This window comes from Botryllus schlosseri, chromosome 16 (genome assembly GCF_051294905.1).
Source record: "Botryllus schlosseri isolate E-star chromosome 16, Bs_hap1, whole genome shotgun sequence".
NCBI lineage: Eukaryota > Metazoa > Chordata > Ascidiacea > Stolidobranchia > Styelidae > Botryllus > Botryllus schlosseri.
Window position 1 is genome coordinate 10,130,317 of NC_137251.1, and position 16,295 is coordinate 10,146,611.

General features: G+C 38.9%; 4 protein-coding genes across 4 annotated transcripts; 2 read left to right on the top strand and 2 right to left on the bottom strand.

The window, feature by feature from the left end:
- Positions 1–966: 966 nt before the first annotated feature.
- Positions 967–1,705, bottom strand: LOC145458474 (uncharacterized). Its single transcript, XM_080336849.1, has one exon. It carries the CDS (start codon positions 1,656–1,658, stop codon positions 1,107–1,109), a length of 552 nt encoding a protein of 183 aa, XP_080192975.1. The 5' UTR covers positions 1,659–1,705; the 3' UTR covers positions 967–1,106.
- A 2,722-nt stretch (positions 1,706–4,427) lies between these two features.
- Positions 4,428–5,421, top strand: LOC145458593 (adenosine 5'-monophosphoramidase HINT1-like). Its single transcript, XM_080337009.1, has 3 exons — positions 4,428–4,664; positions 4,976–5,080; positions 5,146–5,421. Exons 1-3 carry the CDS (start codon positions 4,557–4,559, stop codon positions 5,308–5,310), a joined length of 378 nt encoding a protein of 125 aa, XP_080193135.1. The 5' UTR covers positions 4,428–4,556; the 3' UTR covers positions 5,311–5,421.
- Positions 5,404–10,090, bottom strand: LOC145458592 (PEST proteolytic signal-containing nuclear protein-like). The gene is made up of 6 exons (XM_080337008.1): positions 9,946–10,090; positions 9,809–9,868; positions 8,786–8,967; positions 8,491–8,568; positions 7,483–7,538; positions 5,404–5,808 (listed from the first exon to the last, which is right to left on the bottom strand). The coding sequence occupies exons 2-6, from the start codon at positions 9,828–9,830 to the stop codon at positions 5,679–5,681; spliced, it is 468 nt and encodes a 155-aa protein (XP_080193134.1). The 5' UTR covers positions 9,831–9,868; positions 9,946–10,090; the 3' UTR covers positions 5,404–5,678.
- A 302-nt stretch (positions 10,091–10,392) lies between these two features.
- On the top strand, positions 10,393–15,097 carry LOC145458591 (glutamate--cysteine ligase regulatory subunit-like). Its single transcript, XM_080337007.1, has 8 exons — positions 10,393–10,649; positions 11,041–11,112; positions 11,292–11,433; positions 11,798–11,922; positions 13,518–13,625; positions 14,208–14,322; positions 14,381–14,465; positions 14,533–15,097. The coding sequence occupies exons 1-8, from the start codon at positions 10,512–10,514 to the stop codon at positions 14,636–14,638; spliced, it is 891 nt and encodes a 296-aa protein (XP_080193133.1). The 5' UTR covers positions 10,393–10,511; the 3' UTR covers positions 14,639–15,097.
- Positions 15,098–16,295: the final 1,198 nt, after the last annotated feature.

Genomic DNA, 16,295 nt, shown 5'->3' on the forward strand with positions numbered 1-16,295 from the left:
CACTGAATATCCAAGTGTCGTTGTATTCGTGAAGTTTGGGGACAGCAACTAAGTCTGGGCAAGATCCAGTATCTTAGTGATTCGACTCTGAATCACGTATCAAATCTTTGAGTCGAGTATCACTCAATATGACATAAGTATGCAAGACAGTTCAAATATGTATGTTTTGCCTTTTCTACATCATATTAAACATACTTTGATACATTTTCGACCATACCTATCGCATTGCAATTAGTGATAACGCTGTGGGTTGATGATGACTTCAGAAATGTGTTATTTGTAGTAGGGTTAGGTTTCATAGCTTTGCACAATAAGTTTCGTATGCTGCCGTCAATCGAGGATTCAAGGAAAATGTAATCGAAACTGAAATTCTCGTTGATAAATTAACTTGCAGTGGCAAGTAGCGTGTAACTTCAACACTAGAAAAAATCTTCTTCATCTACTCGAACCACTAGAATTGATACTTCATTCAGATTTGAGTATTCATATCATTGTGTTCAGTCCTAATAGCAACCAACGTAGTTGTTTTTCAAAATATTGTCTACTTCAGCAAGTGGTTCAATCAGTTGTGTGATCTTGTGATATGACCGATTGAATGACTAGTGACTACTTCATGTGCTTGGGTCGTGAATTTTCGACACCGATACTGAATATTCAAAGGTTGACATCTCATCCAGAGGTTTGTACACGTTCAGTTATGGACACAAGCAAGATTGCTATCCTTAACAGGGAGACCTGAAGTTGCATGTGATTGAGCCACGAATTACCGAATTTGAGACTTAATATTTCAAGGTTGACCTCTCTTCCGGAGAAGAGTAAGTGGTTATTTATGGACACAAGCAAATATAGATTTTCTCAGAGCCTGCGGAACCTGAAGTTGGCTAATGTTGTTAGGCCTACCACTTAATCATTTTATAGAATTACAAATTTTGAACTACAAACTGAGGTGACACTAATACCAGTTCGCTGATTCAAGTGCATAATTTATACCAGAGGAAGCATGCCGCTGCAGCGGTAAGACACAATGAATCGACGGAGCCTAATTTAACGTGATTGATAAACGAATTAAATATAGAGTTCCACGCTTTGCACACTGGGAAACAAATCTATTCTTTTGGCGGCTCTACAAAAATTATTGTGTCTTTGCTAGCTTGCTCTTCCTGGGTTTGAGATTCTACCTCTTGCGTTTGAGACTCTTCAACATCAGCAGTTTCTTCGGTTTCAGGCACGATTTCTTCACTAGTGGTTTCTTCAACAGATTCGGCGACATCTTCTTCGACTGTTTCAAGTTCTTCTTCATCTTCTTCCTCCTCCTCAGCGTGGATCTTTTTGAATTTTTCTTTATATAGAAGATATTCTTCGTCCGTCATCGTTTTGAAAGGAATCGTTTGTCCTGTCTCAAAAGCTTCGATCCTATTCCTCATACTCTTCGCTTGGTACATCCCGATCGCTACAAACACACCACCGCTGATGGCGATATAAATTGTTGCTTGTAGCTTGGATATATCTGGACCATGTCCGCTCATACATCTCTTGCTGTTTAGTGAAACGTTCTGTCGCAGTAGTTCCCGTCCGCTTGTCTTCGCTGATTGCAGGGAGGAAAAATTGCGTACCGCCCTGCATGTAGCGGAGCGCAGGAAGCTATTGACTTGGAACATAATTACCTAAAGGACTGCTGTTACAAAATGCATAGTAGTTAGGAATACCATATTTTTGGCACCAAAAAAGAGAGTTTCTTTTTCGACGAGTAAAATGAAGGAATTGCTATAATATAGTTTGAGGTTTTACATTTCGTTGGTAGTTACACGTAAAAGTTACGAAAACATACGGAAAAACAACAAATGTTCAGTTCAGTTTATTACTAATTTTGTCAAATCAATAAATCACAAAAACTGCGATACAAGGGAAGAAAGGTATCGAAGCAGCTGGTACTTGTAGTAGTCTTTGAAATCAGACACCAACCCACCTTCTATTTTTCAGGTAGCTACAGCCACAAATACACTGCGGTTCCCTTAACTAAGGAATGATAATTTTTAACGAGGTTAGGAAATTGTTTACTGGAAATATCAAACTATGTTGCTCAAAACTGACCCAACTATAATAGCTCTGTATTAAGTTCGAACTTGCGCTACAAAAATTGCGACAGATCCTAGCATGTAAAATGCCAAGATGTTACAGAGAATGTCAAACTATAGAATGTAAACGTGGAATGGCAGCGACCGATTTTGCAGCTTTGTTCCGCTTCGCTGAAGCTTTACTCGGACTTATTTTACGGCAGCTACTGTAGGATTTCTGGCAATCCAAAAGTTGTCTTCCAGAGCTCAGAATTTACTGAATCTGGTCTTGATCGAAAGCTACTGTCGCACTAATTTCGAAAATATCAATCAAAATATGGTGAAGCACCGTACTGAGATGAAAAACCACCCTTGACATCTAAAATCTGCATTGTTCAGAACAATCGGATGACCGCAAAACAATGACCATAACAATGACCCATTGCGGCTCTTCGATTGTTCGGACAATGCCGATAATTCAGACTTGGAGGGCGAATTCTAAGCGGTTCAGTGCCTGATTATATTTTTATTTACATTTTCGGAATCAGTCCGACAGTAGCTTTCGATCAAGACCATATTCAGTAAATTCTGAGCTCTGGAAGACAACTTTTGGATTGCCAGAAATCCTACAGTAGCTGCCGTAAAATAAGTCCGAGTAAAGCTTCAGCGAAGCGGAACGAAGCTGCAAAATCGGTCGCTGCCATTCCACGTTTACATTCTATAGTCAAACAATGTTTCCATGTACAACCAGGAAGGTAGAGCTGGTAGGGGAATTTGTTGGAAAACCTTTTTAAATCAGCTAAATTTTTAAATCATGGCTACTCAGGCTACAGTATAATTTTTTGGAAGCAAATATTCTTCGCCCAAAAGTCTGTATGGCATGTTTTCTATGCCATCATGGTTGGCGTTTGTTTGGATAAAAAATAGACTCCCCCTCTCTCTCTCTCTCTGAAAGTATAAGCAATTCGATAAAAGACAAAGATGATCAAATAACGAATCAACTTTATTCACTGTGACTGGGGCAATGGAGCTTAAATATATCGAGCATGCCTACATGATTTCTTCGGGTACTCCCTAAACATGGGAGCAAGTTCTGAATCTCCACATTCATGTATACCACTTACCAGTATGCTTCAAATCATGACATGAGAAGCGAGGCACAGATTGACAGGTTTGGTTGTAATTGCGGTCGACTTCAATGTAATGTGAAGCATTCATACACCCCTAAATTACTATGACAAGAACGAAGTGGAATATGTACCGGTATGAATATTTGTTACTGCTCTGATAAGACTAGCGGACTATGTACAGTACACTGAGTAGAGCCGGAACCATCTGACCCATCGCCTAGGTTTGGTAGGAACCTCTGGATTCGCTTTTGCAACTGGATACACACAATATAGTTCCAGTGCGGCTGGATGTTGCGAAGACGATGAATACTAGTTACCTAGGTAGATCATTGGAACGAAGAAACATACGAATCCGCAATCCCATCATTGCGTGAACCGGTGAACCTCACAAAACGACCTTCAGTAGCTAAACCAGCCGGTGAACACGAATAATAGACTATTGCTCGGTAGATGGTGGTCGAGATTTGGTGCAAGATTTCCTATAATATAATTATTATCTGAGTGCAATTTATTAATTTTATAGTTTCAAATCACTACAACATTGTGATACAGGGAAGGATTTGGAAGATTTTTCATCAATCACCCAAGTCTGTATTTTTTTTTATGTTAGTTCGCCCAATGTAAGTGCCGTCTTCTATGGTTTAGGTTGTGAAGTAGAAGTGAAGTAGCCTGGCTATGGTTCTACCATAGTCGTTTACAGCACTAAACGACTATGGTTCTACAGTATTATACCACGAAATTTAAATTAAGTTTTCCATGATTATACTCTTTGCACTCTTTTGTATTCGTGCATTTGAATTGTGGAACCATAGCCTTTATAAATACTTATACTTATATATATATACTTATAAAGGCTATGATGCAACTGAATCAACCATTCTTTCTCTCCCACCTTGGCCTCCAGATATTAATAAGCGTACATGCACATTGTATAACACTGGAAATGGAACAGATGACAACATATAACTAACTAGCAGTGAAAATGGAGTGACACGTATCCGTAGCCAAAATCGATATGTCAGAATACTGGTCTACATTGCAAGTGGGTCATAATCATTATGGTCATTATCAGTGGATCACTTTAGAGAAAAGTTTTGAGCTATAAGCCCGCGTCTTAAGATCTGCCAGGTCTTGTATTGCGTGCCATAAGCTTTCTGGCGTTCTACTGGTGATCCGCAATGAAGCCACGATTGCATAATGCACATTGCACAAGCACAGCCGACCTACGGCCACCAACGGCGCTCTGCAAAACTCACATTGGTCTCTTCACCCTGTTCAGCAAAACGTAAATATACAGAGTTAATTGTTGAATAGTTTGCGAGTAGAAAAGCCTAATCCAATACTGCATTGGTCAGTAGTGTAGCCTACTGACATGTCAGAAGTGGCTAAAGCTCAAACTGCGCAAGCGGGAGGTGACACGATCTTCGGAAAAATCTTGCGAAAAGAGATACCATGCAAGTTCATTTACGAAGATGACAAGGTACAGTTGAAATCACTGTTAGCTCGACTGATTTAACGTTAGTAAATATAATGTGCTGCTTATGGATTCCGTCGTATCTTATCTATATGATGCAATGGAGTGTTATTCTGCCTCACACTGTACGTTTCAAGCTATAATCAATATAATAGAATTGCCGATTATGAGTTCATGGATGTAATCCTGATGTTAACCTAGGTGTCACCATGCCTTGCAATTAAAATATTTGGTGGGGTTTGTCTAATTTTCCTGTCCAAGTACGCCTCATCTAATAAATTCCGCATGGCGAATGAACATGGTTCCTTTGCCTACAGTGTGTTGCATTTGATGATGTCAATCCACAAGCTCCCGTACATTTCCTCGTCATCCCACGACAACCGATAACACAGCTGTCACAGTCTCAAGATAGCGACTCCGAGGTGGGTTGTCTCAGCTTGCCTTGCCTCATATTTTAACAAACTGAACCCAACGACCGTGCAACCAGCTCCTTGGCCACCTGCTAAGCGTTGGGAGAAAAGTCGCGCAAATGAAGCAATTGGATAAAGGATTCAGAGTAGTGATCAACAATGGGTCTGACGCGGCTCAATCTGTATACTATCTTCACATTCATTTCATGGGTGGACGACAGATGGGCTGGCCGCCTGGTTAACCAAGTTTGCATCACAGCCTGGTGTGACAATGCATGGGTGATGTGCACCAGCAGACATTGGTTGCGATTCGAGCCGTCTTGCTTCCACATCAATAAATTCAAAGCGATCAAGTGTATTAATGTAATAGAAAAAGGCTACAGTATATAGTTAGGAAAAAGAACTTGAATGCCTAATGCTTAGTGCTCTGGCAGATATCTTTCCAGTTCATCCAACCACCGTAGCTTGCGGATACTTACCATACGTTCAAGATATAAGCACTAAGTAGCTGTCAACTAATGATTTAGCTGATACGCGTGAAGCTGCAGAATCATACTGAGCAAGCATATTCGAAAATAGTCACAAGAGCGGAAGCCAGGAGTCATTGCTTTCAGTGGCTTTTCTTCAATTCGTTTTTCTTGGCGATTTCTTCTTGTCGCTTCTCCCACAGTCTTTGTGCGTCACAGAATCCTAACTTACCCTTGTTGAAGGAGTTTGGGCCAGATGATGTCGGGGTCTCCCTAAAAAAATGTTTTCAAGTGAGACAAGTGTTTTTTTACCGCTTTTGCGCAAGATTGGCAACAATGATTCCATAGACTACTTCAAGTCGCTTGGAAAATTGCCAAATACTAATCCATCCTCAAGATTACCGGACCACGACACGACCTATCGATCTCGCCTTCCATGACACGCCACCCCATTTTTGTTGCTTGCTTTTTTCTATTATATTTTCTTTTTATTCAGTGTGCGTGCCTCCTCTTTACATCGCCTAGGCCAAGGTGGGTCTCTGATTCCATAGACTACTCCAAGTCGCTTCTTTTCATTGTATTGCATTTTTGTGCAATTAAATAGTATATTCATATTGAAATGAACCCGAATATTTTCGGCTGACACTCGTCAGGGGTAATCGTCAGCAACTAGTAGAGAATTGGAAAGAACATTGTATATCAACAATCGTATCACAAAATATGACGTCACCAGCATGAAATTTCGAATGAGAGAGCGTTCAATGTACTATTTTTACAACAACACAACTGCTCCCTTCAACACGCAAAGACGTGCTTCCTGCACTTCAACAAAGTAATGTAGTGTACGAATATAGGTGCCACTGTGATTGTGGCTACGTGGGAAGAACGTCAAGACGTCTGCAGGACCGCATAAACCAACATGTCCCCAGATTTATCAGAACACGTGCGTCACGCGATGTGAAAAGCTCACCCTTAACTCATCCACTTAAGATTGATGCTGATCGATCAAAGGCAATTAATTCTGCCATCGGCAAACATCTGTTGGATAATCCGATTTGTGCGAATAATTATCGAGACGACCGATTTCGAATCGTAGGTCGAGGCCGTTCACAATTCCATTTGTGTGCCTTGGAATCAACTTTTATCAAAATACACCAACCAAAACTCTGTCAACAAAAGGAGTTCGTGTATCACCTAAAAATAGTACATTGAACGCTCTCTCATTCGAAATTTCATGCTGGTGACGTCATATTTTGTGATACGATTGTTGATATACAATGTTCTTTCCAATTCTCTACTAGTTGCTGACGATTACCCCTGACGAGTGTCAGCCGAAAATATTCGGGTTCATTTCAATATGAATATACTATTTAATTGTATATTGAAGTTCTGTACCTCCAAGAAGCTCTGCATTTTTGTGGTGTATTGAACTGATGAAAATTGTTAACACACCAATGATGATGATGAACTTACGCCTTAAATACATCAGAATCAAGAACTTACGCCTTAAATACATCAGAATCAAATAATAGCGAAAGTAAACAAATCTGCAACAACTTGGCGGTCGTGGGAAAAGTGCAACCGTGTAAAATTTTACAGCAATTCACCGGTTGAGATCAATAAGTTATTAATACTATACATTGTTCTCAAATATTTTCAATTTGCCTATCCAAGGCGTGGTCACGTGGTGCATAAGCAGGGTTGCTGCCGAATTGAACACTTGCCCGCTCCTAACCGCAACCCACCCACTAATGCTAACTTGACTGGAATACATAAATGCACACATACCCAGTGCCAAATTCACCAAGCGCCATATATCACATATTCCGTGTAACATTGATTTAAGATTTATCAAGTCATACAATGTTGATGAATAGGTCTCATATTAATAATAGTCAATATATTTCCAATGCCAAATTCACCAGCAACCATAAGCATCTATCTTACCTTCCAACATTTCTCATCCTCATTCTTGCTTCTGGCGGTATCTCTTCGGGTTCGCTCTGCGGAAACGAAAAACTCAGCTTCTAATTGTCCTCATCGCACAAAAAATACTCGATATGCATTGCATAATGATTGCACGGGGTTATTAGGGCTGTTCAAAAAAAAACTTTTTTCTTCAGATTTCACTGGCTACTTGATAAAATTGTTAGGATGTGCTGCACACCAACTTTGGCTCCATTCCAACCAGTAGAAGCGAGATTTGTGCGGTAGAAAGTTTTGTATTTATCATTAAAAAAAAAAAAAAAAAATTCAAGGATTTTCTGCCGACCCCATAAAATTGTTAGGCTGTCAGTATAGATGATGCATACAAAATTTGGCTCAATTCCAACCACTAGAAGCGAAGTTATTGCAGTAGCAAAATTTCGAATTCCTTGATTTTATAATAAACAATCAAAGAGTTAGTCACCGTAAATACTATTTTATTCAAATCCAAATTTTTCTACTGCAATAACGTCGCTTCTAGTGGTTGGAATTGAGCCAAATTTTGTATGCATCATCTCTACCGACAGCCTAACAATTTTATGGGGTCGGCAGAAAAATCTTGAAATATTATTTTTCTGTTTTTTAATGATAAATTCAAAACTTTCTACCGCACAAATCTCGCTTCTACTGGTTGGAATGGAGCCAAAGTTGGTGTGCAGCACAACCTAACAATTTTATCAAGTAGCCAGTGAAATCTGAAGGAAAAAGTTTTTTTTGAACAGCCCTAACGGTTATACTATAATCAGGCACATGAGCACTTGAGCAGGTTAAGGTTTCTTGATGAGCTACCATTGTATTCTGTCATTCTTGCCCATTCGTTCCTGCTTTGTGATAACAAATCAAACCAAGCAAGCTAGTAACTTCATGATTTTAGTATCACATCTTTAGGATAATGCACTTCAGTATTCATATGATTCATAGCATGATAACACACATCCCAGCCAACTTGCAATAACGCATAATACTTACGTCACTGTCTTCATTAAATATCGCTGCAACCTTACTAGACTTCTTCACAACATTCGACCCCTCTTTTGACTTGTCCTTCTGAAAGTTTTCAGAGGCATTTTGAAAGATATGTAATATACAGACGTTACCGAAATACCCATTCAAGGATAGTATACAATGAAGTGAACCTGGATTCAGCTGTAAGGTCACTTGCACAAGCCATATAAAATGTCCCGATATATAATTTTTGCAAAGGTCGAGTGATACCAAGTTACAATCTACTGGCAGGTCGCATCATTGTTCGCCTGTCACTCACAGTTAATTTGATAGCCAGTTGCGACTGCAGTGCCCTTTTCATTGCACCGGGCTTCAGCAACGGTTTCGTTTTCTGTGTTGTCTTGGATTGTGTAGCTGTCTTCATTGAGAATCCCAAGGCAGGTTTTTTGGCAGGAATAGTGTCTTCGGGCGTTTCGTATGATTTTCTTTTTGTTGAGCTTTCTGGGAACAACCAATACTATACAGCTCAACGAACCAATGCTGCACACACGACATAACATTGATACACATCATTTGGTATTCAAGCCGAGAATATGATAGTTCTTAAATGAATCACAGCATTGGTGAATACTTTGAAATCAAATCCATGTCAATTGAATATAATATAACATATATTATATAGGGTTACCATACGTCCTTTTTTTTCATAAAATTGAAAGTGTCCTCTCGGAGTACATCTAAATGCCCTCTTCCTTCATAAAAAGGTATAAAAATGCCATGAAAGGGTCGAGTTCAAGGCAGAATTGGGAAGAAGGATCCTTTTTTAGTCAACATTGAAGTTTTGGTAAAATAATTTTGAAATTCATAAGTTTTCGTAGCCGGGACTAGAGCTTTCAGAATTTTTGTTAGGTTTCCTCTTTTTCAGATCTCAAAATATGGTAACCCTAATATATTATATTCTACAAATATTAAAGACCATGCACCTTACTGAAATTTCAGTATGTCTTGCCTAGTATAACAGGTGAGCAGCAATGTTTCTTCAAGTTAAGGTAATTTAATAATTAAAATGAAGAACTGTGTGAGCATAGGACACCGATTCCATTCAGGTCTATGCACACAATGATATTAGCGGTAATTCCTACAAAAATAACTGATCAGCAATATTGTACATGTCTGGTAGGCTGAGGATCTAAGCAGGATTTGAGACTGCTTTAATTGGCAGTCTGCCAGTCAGCCAGATATTAGGAACTATTTGTGGTATGAGGTATAATGAACAAGTATAGCCAGGTTAATGTTTGTTGAATTGTTCACCCACAGTGAAACCTGCTGGCTTGCAACCAACCTGTACTGGCTTTAGTTGCCATGTTTGCGATGGATCAGTAACGCAGTCGCAGTCAAAAATCTGGAATAAAAATAGGTATTCAGTCGAGTCAGCCAGTATGGAAGGACTGCATAAAATAAATTAAAATCACCACTTACCTCAGGACCGAGACAACACTTGTCTTGACTTCGCCTAAGAAAACTAAGTAGACTTACTACAATAACATTCACGTCTGGGAGAAACGCTACCACCGATAAATTGGTTGGACCAGTTGTTTTTTTTATTTTCTACGTCTGCCTCACTATAGAATGTAAACATTCTATAGCCTCACAATGGAAAACCGTAACTAACGCTCAGATCACAGCACGTATCCAATGTATCACCAAATTTAGAACGTAGAATATGTCTTCTTTTGGCGTTTATAGACCTCGATAGGCGAAAAAGGATATAAATATGGATTATTGGTTGGTATGAGTAGTCGTGGCATTTCGCAAACTCGAAATTAAAACGACAACTAGATTTTGAAATCTCTATCTGATGCGAGGAGGGTTGGTGCTCGTACTTTACAAATAGGCCAAAGTAGGCCATAGTTGAGTGACTTTGAAATAGGCAAGGAAGGATTACCTCTGCAAATAGCCTGGCAATACGTGATTCTTGATTCTTGAATACTAAATAGATGTCTCGTGTGCAGATGTATGATATTGTGAAGTCATTGTAAATAGTTATGGATATATCGGATAATGACAAGCTCCAGGTGGCAAGAGTAATGGTGGACCATGCAACTTCGATTGCAGTCCACTCAGGGAATATTCTCAACTGGAATACCTTGAAAAAAGGAGTCAATGTGAAAAGCTCCGATGAGGTATTTTGAATTGCTGTTCCTAACCATGGCTAAGGTTACTTCTCTCCGATAATATAATAAATAAAACTATAGGTGTATCGCTGTAGACTGTGTAAAGGCCTACAGTATACTGAGTGTAGGCTAGCCTAGCCTATACAAATATACATGTATATCGTCGAAGTGTAATTGAAGTAGCCTGTTGCTTATGTCCATTTTTCAAATTTTGAATTCCATTTCTCAAATTGTTAGAAAATCCGGTTTTTATAAAATCCATTTTTTTTCAGTCATGTCCGTGCCATGTTTATCTCATTGTTTTAAAGTTAATCATAGACAAGTTATAGCCGAAAAAGAAATTCAAAGAAACTTTTTTCAAAATGTGTGAAATGAACATAAAATACATTTTTATTTTCAGTTGAATGACGCCCTGGAAAGTACGATTGCAGCATGGATGAACTCAATAGGGAATGACCTTATGAACATTCAAGTAAGTGTGTCATGGTCCCTATCTTGCTAGTTATTGTGTGCACTCTGCATGCAGTGGGATATAACCACAGTGTGCAGTATGCTCACTAAAACTTGTCTAGACAACTGCGTAAATTCCCTTCCCTATCGAAAGTGATGTTTTTATTGATGTGCTAATTTGCGTCATTGTTTTTTCTAAAGGAGCCTTTGCACATGTTGGACATCAAGAACGCAGAATTGATGCGGAAGTTTCAAACAGAACAAAGACCAAAGTTCAAGATCACTGCAAAGGTTTTTCTGTCGCACTGGAGATCTACTGTGATAAAGGAATCCGTCAGTAAAGGTATTGTGCACTCTCTCCAAGACTCCAACGATAACTTTTGACATCAGCATTAACATCGGGCTACCGCAGGTGAGATCAAACCAAATCGAAAGGGTCTGCAAACTGTAGAAACCTGTAATTATGCGGCTCGAGTTCATATACAGAGACTGTATTTTCTTGACCCAATTTTGGACACTTTTACTTTATTTCATGCGCACAAAAAACAAAGGGAGCCATATTGTATCAAAGTAATTCTATAAGCTACTCAGTGAGCCCTTTACAATAATTTAAATCTAGTCTTTGCAGGGGGTTGCCTTGGAATATTGACCATGTTAATACATAGCCTAATGCCTTTCATATTGACATCAGCTCTCATTTTGTTCAGCGTGTGCTTCTTTGGGAGTATCCAAACTAGACGCATTGATTGTGACGTTTCCTGTGGCCAAGTTTGGTGAATTTGAGCACTCCGACAGCACTATTCAGACCAATGCCGATCTTCAAAGAATCAAGGTATGCCGAAGATTGCCATGCTATCCTTGGCAATGGCAATCATATGTGATGTGATAGTGAAGGCAATTTCGTTATCCACATCCTTTGCCAATACTATTTTGTGATCGCAATAACCCTCCGAAACATCACATTCCATCTTACCTTTCTTAGACAACTACATTGTGAATTTGAAATTTGAATAATATAATCTATACCACAGTGTATTTCGTAATGGATTTTGGAGTTTACTATGCAAATCAGTCAATAAATTGTAATACGGTATATGAGAAGATCAGATACAGTATTGTCAAACCCGGTGATTGACTGTGCTGTGGGGGAGAGGAAGCCAAGATGAGACACTTTTCTGATATTTCGACGCCACTCGAAAAGTATTGCCTTCTGAGGACTAATTTTGGTACCAATGGAAAGCCTATGATCTGAACTATTCATGACTATGTCTTGAGTGATATTGAACAACATACTCCTGGATTTCTCGGCCCTCAAAATTCCTTGCTCAAATGTCGCAACTTACCCCCAGGTGAGGGTAAGATGAGACGCATTGTGTTCAAGATGAGACACCAAGCAATTCTTCCTCATTACACCACCAATTCATCCTAAATGATGAATCAACTAGCTACATCATTAATAAAATGAAATAATCATGAAATATTTCATTTTTAAAAAGAATTTGTACATCATATACGAATTTAAAAGACATCGGAAACCAATTATCCATGGGATCCAGCAGCAATAAGAGTTCTGTTATTATTTTGTCTTGTAATGTCACATCTGGTCCTCTACTAGATAAATAATCTATTACGTGTGCCTTGAACAGTAAATTTTGAATATTAGGAGGCTTTCAATGGAAAAGCCCTCTGATAACCATGTCTCGACTCTCAACATACAGCTATGGATTTGTCTCATCTTACCCTCACACCGCAATTGTTTAAACGTCAATAAAAAAAAATTCCAGTAAAGTTGTTTTATGATATGAAGTGCTGTGATAGGTATGCCCTTACAAACACGGATTCACGTAACTGACACAGACTATGAAAATATAGTTTTTAACATTTTTCTGCCCAACCTCAAATATGTTTGCCTTGTTAATATGGTAGGACTATAGAATGACATTATGGGAAGAATATAGTTGAAGGAATCTGTCGATCAGAAAATTGTTCTATGAAAAAATTGCATGTCTCAATCTTGCCCCGTGTCTCATCTTGGCCTCCTCTCCCCTATATAACTCCACTGAACTACACACAAGTCTATTTGTTTAAAATCATGTTTCATAACAGGCACGAAATATAAATGCTGATACCAATATCTGTGTTTTATCCTGTTAATGATTATGTTGATTGTCTCCATTGCAAAGTAAAAGTGACCTCTTTTATATACCAATCGCTCTTAGTATTGACAAAATATGGCATGTTATCTCTTTGCAATGATCTTGATTTAACTGGCAGATGTATTCGAGCAATGCTGCCTGATAACATTGTGCCGATTATGTGTGTTAAGTTTCTGTTTGATTTTGAAAGATGTCTCAGTTCTGTCGGAGTTTTTGTGATGGCCAACTTGAGATTCACCGATTGTAACAATTCTTTGTGAATATTTGGCAGCCTATCTGGAAGGAGATAGAAGCTTTGGTGAATACGGGACAGGTTGATGCTGTGGGAGTGACTGATTTTGACCGGCACTCTTTGGAGCAACTTCATTCGTGGGCATCGGTAAGCATTGCATTAAAATACTTTTTCTGACAACGACCACTTAGCATATGAGATACCTATATCTGTTACATTTCAGAATTGATTGTGTCGGAACAATAAAAAAGCCTGCTGTCCGAATAGGGAGAAATTATCATTCTTGAATTCGGCAGTTGGCTGTTTAGTCTTCGATTGAAACAATTGAGTTTATTCGTTAGTCAAATTACACAGGGATTCAGTGTGTCGTCTGAAGAGACTCTTGGAGGCACAAAACTTCGATATATGATTGAATTCTTATTGAAATATACCCGAATAGTACAGATATCCAAAGAAATTTCAATATTAAGTCATATCACCAAAGTATGCCATTTGAATATGCTTGCAGATTGGAACTGCGTAGACGAGGTTTACAAGTACACTTGACTCAAACATGTATAAACCCACTTGAGAGAATATATACAACTGTTATGTGATAGGCTATCTATATAATCATGCAGTCATACACTCGTTGCCTTCTCAACTTGTTGAATGATTTATAAGGTACCATTTCCAAATTATAATGCACAGAGATCAAACCTCGCGCTGTTACATGAAACTCTCTCGTAGGTGAAGCCGTCAATCAACCAAATCTGCATGGCCAACTGTTGCGACTTACCTTCCGATCTTTTGGAGTTCTCGCACCAACACGATGTAGAGTTACTCTCTCACAATGATCCACCAGGTAAACGAGTCTTGCGTCGTCGCTAATTTCAGAATGCCTAAACTTGCTCATATCTCAGAAATGATGTCGGAAAAGTCTATGAGAAGCTTACTGGATAGCACGGGAGCCGATTCGCATAATTGGACGCCTAGTTATGTGTTAAGGTTGGTACCACTACATTTAAAACAAAATTACACAAATGACTCTGTTTTCTGTGTCACACTTTCATAGATACTCGGCCGTGGTGAAGTGTCGGGGAATTGTAGAAGCAAAAGGATATATTGTCGGCGCGGAAACGCTGACTGAGGATGGTATTGAAGAAGTGGGGTTCTTCTAGCACTTGCTGGTGATAATTGACACGACCTCAGGCTTCAGATGTTGCTGTAAGCAAGCTTTTGGCGTATCCAAGAATGTGGGGGTTGATTGAATTGTTCGACGCGGTAATATTATTGCGGTTTTATATTATTCGGCTATTGGACGATACCTTTTAGTTTAGTACAAGCAATATAGCAGGGTGTAGTTTCACTTTGGTTTAAGCTATTTCATTATCATGTTGCTAATATATTTATAGATTTGTACGAGTAATAGTGCTGCTGTTAAAAAGGACATTGTTTCGTACAGGGTAGGCATACTATTACTGACGAAGTCGATAAATAGTGAAGCCTAATTATGTGGTCAATCAGTTCTTATCAGTTCATGGGGCTCTATGCACTTCATAAGATGGTGAATTTTAGCATTTCCATTTTACTGCAGAATGTGATTAAGTATGAATAAATTTGTATTGTTTCAAATGAAATTTGTGCTTACTCCGGATAGTGCACTGCACTTCAAAACACATCTCCGCCACTTAGGCCATGAATTGGGTAAGTTACACGGTCCCTGGTGTTATCCTTACGATAGTTGGGAATACCAACGGCGGTCATGTGTCAGTTGCTGTTGTGATGAAAGTTACATGCTGGTGCGGCAGTGAAGTAAATTTTCCAGAGTACTTCAGGATGTTCTGTCTGCTTGCACGAGTTACCCATCTGGTTATGTTGTTAGACTACCTGACACCAGTCTAGTTGCTTTTTACATTTACTCGATTAGAAATTGGCTTACGGATTGATTTCCCAATTCCCGTTACTTGTGTGAGGTGGATTAGACAAGTAGAATTGGATGGAGTGAAAGTGATAGACTCGTGTTAACTAGGGTTACCATATTTTGAGACTTCTGAAATTCCGAGAGCTCTAGTACCTGCTAAGAAGACTGGTGATCGGGAGGAGGGTGGTCGCATACTTTCGACGGCTACACACAAAATCACAAGGTGTATCGTCGCAGCTGATGCAAAATGACTGTAACGACACCACCCATGGGTAGAATCTTCGAAAAAATATCTTCAGTTACCGTAATTCGGAGGCATTCCACGTGTTTCTTAAGACAATTTACCTCATGATAGTGGTACAATATTATCCCTGAACTACTTTCTACTTTACAAAACCAAATTACAAACGTAATTAGTTCATCCAGAATAATGTTCAGGTAGATATTGAAGTAGTTGTAAAAAGTTACCACTTCAGTAAGTACTGAAAGTAGCCAAAATCTATTTTACTTGAGCACCTCGAAAAAGTAGAAATATTTAATATGTCAACGTGATGTGATGGAGCAAAAATAACGTCAGATTCGTATTCAGCGTCCCCAAATTAGGTATAATTGACCAGAAGTCCTTGCGTAATAATCGTGTAGACCATTGTTATCCACTTTTCTACAAGTCGACTTTTTCATAGCATTTTAATAGATTTTCTGGAATGAGGACAAATTCCTAAAAAAGAGGTTATTTAGGCATCCTCCGAAGACACTTTCAATTTTGTCAAAAAACCGGACAAATCCTGTTTAGAGAGGACTACGTTAACAGAACATAGTACAGTAGGCTACACCCACAACGTGTCTACTGTCTACTCATTTCATGTCTGTCTGCAAGTGCTATGTGATATAGATCGATGCTTGTGAACTCAACT

Excerpts from the sequence above, each read along its gene's own strand:
- LOC145458474 (XM_080336849.1), bottom strand. The coding sequence starts at position 1,658 with ATGTTCCAAGTCAATAGCTTCCTGCGCTCCGCTACATGCAGGGCGGTA.
- LOC145458593 (XM_080337009.1), top strand. The coding sequence starts at position 4,557 with ATGTCAGAAGTGGCTAAAGCTCAAACTGCGCAAGCGGGAGGTGACACG. Across the intron at positions 4,665-4,975 it reads TCATTTACGAAGATGACAAG|TGTGTTGCATTTGATGATGT; the intron begins GTACAGTTGAAA and ends CTTTGCCTACAG. Across the intron at positions 5,081-5,145 it reads CTCAAGATAGCGACTCCGAG|CTCCTTGGCCACCTGCTAAG; the intron begins GTGGGTTGTCTC and ends CCGTGCAACCAG.
- LOC145458592 (XM_080337008.1), bottom strand. The coding sequence starts at position 9,830 with ATGGCAACTAAAGCCAGTACAG. Across the intron at positions 8,968-9,808 it reads GGCAACTAAAGCCAGTACAG|AAAGCTCAACAAAAAGAAAA; the intron begins GTTGGTTGCAAG and ends GGTTGTTCCCAG. Across the intron at positions 7,539-8,490 it reads TATTTAATGAAGACAGTGAC|AGCGAACCCGAAGAGATACC; the intron begins GTAAGTATTATG and ends TCGTTTCCGCAG.
- LOC145458591 (XM_080337007.1), top strand. The coding sequence starts at position 10,512 with ATGGATATATCGGATAATGACAAGCTCCAGGTGGCAAGAGTAATGGTG. Across the intron at positions 11,434-11,797 it reads AAAGGAATCCGTCAGTAAAG|CGTGTGCTTCTTTGGGAGTA; the intron begins GTATTGTGCACT and ends CATTTTGTTCAG. Across the intron at positions 11,923-13,517 it reads CCGATCTTCAAAGAATCAAG|CCTATCTGGAAGGAGATAGA; the intron begins GTATGCCGAAGA and ends AATATTTGGCAG.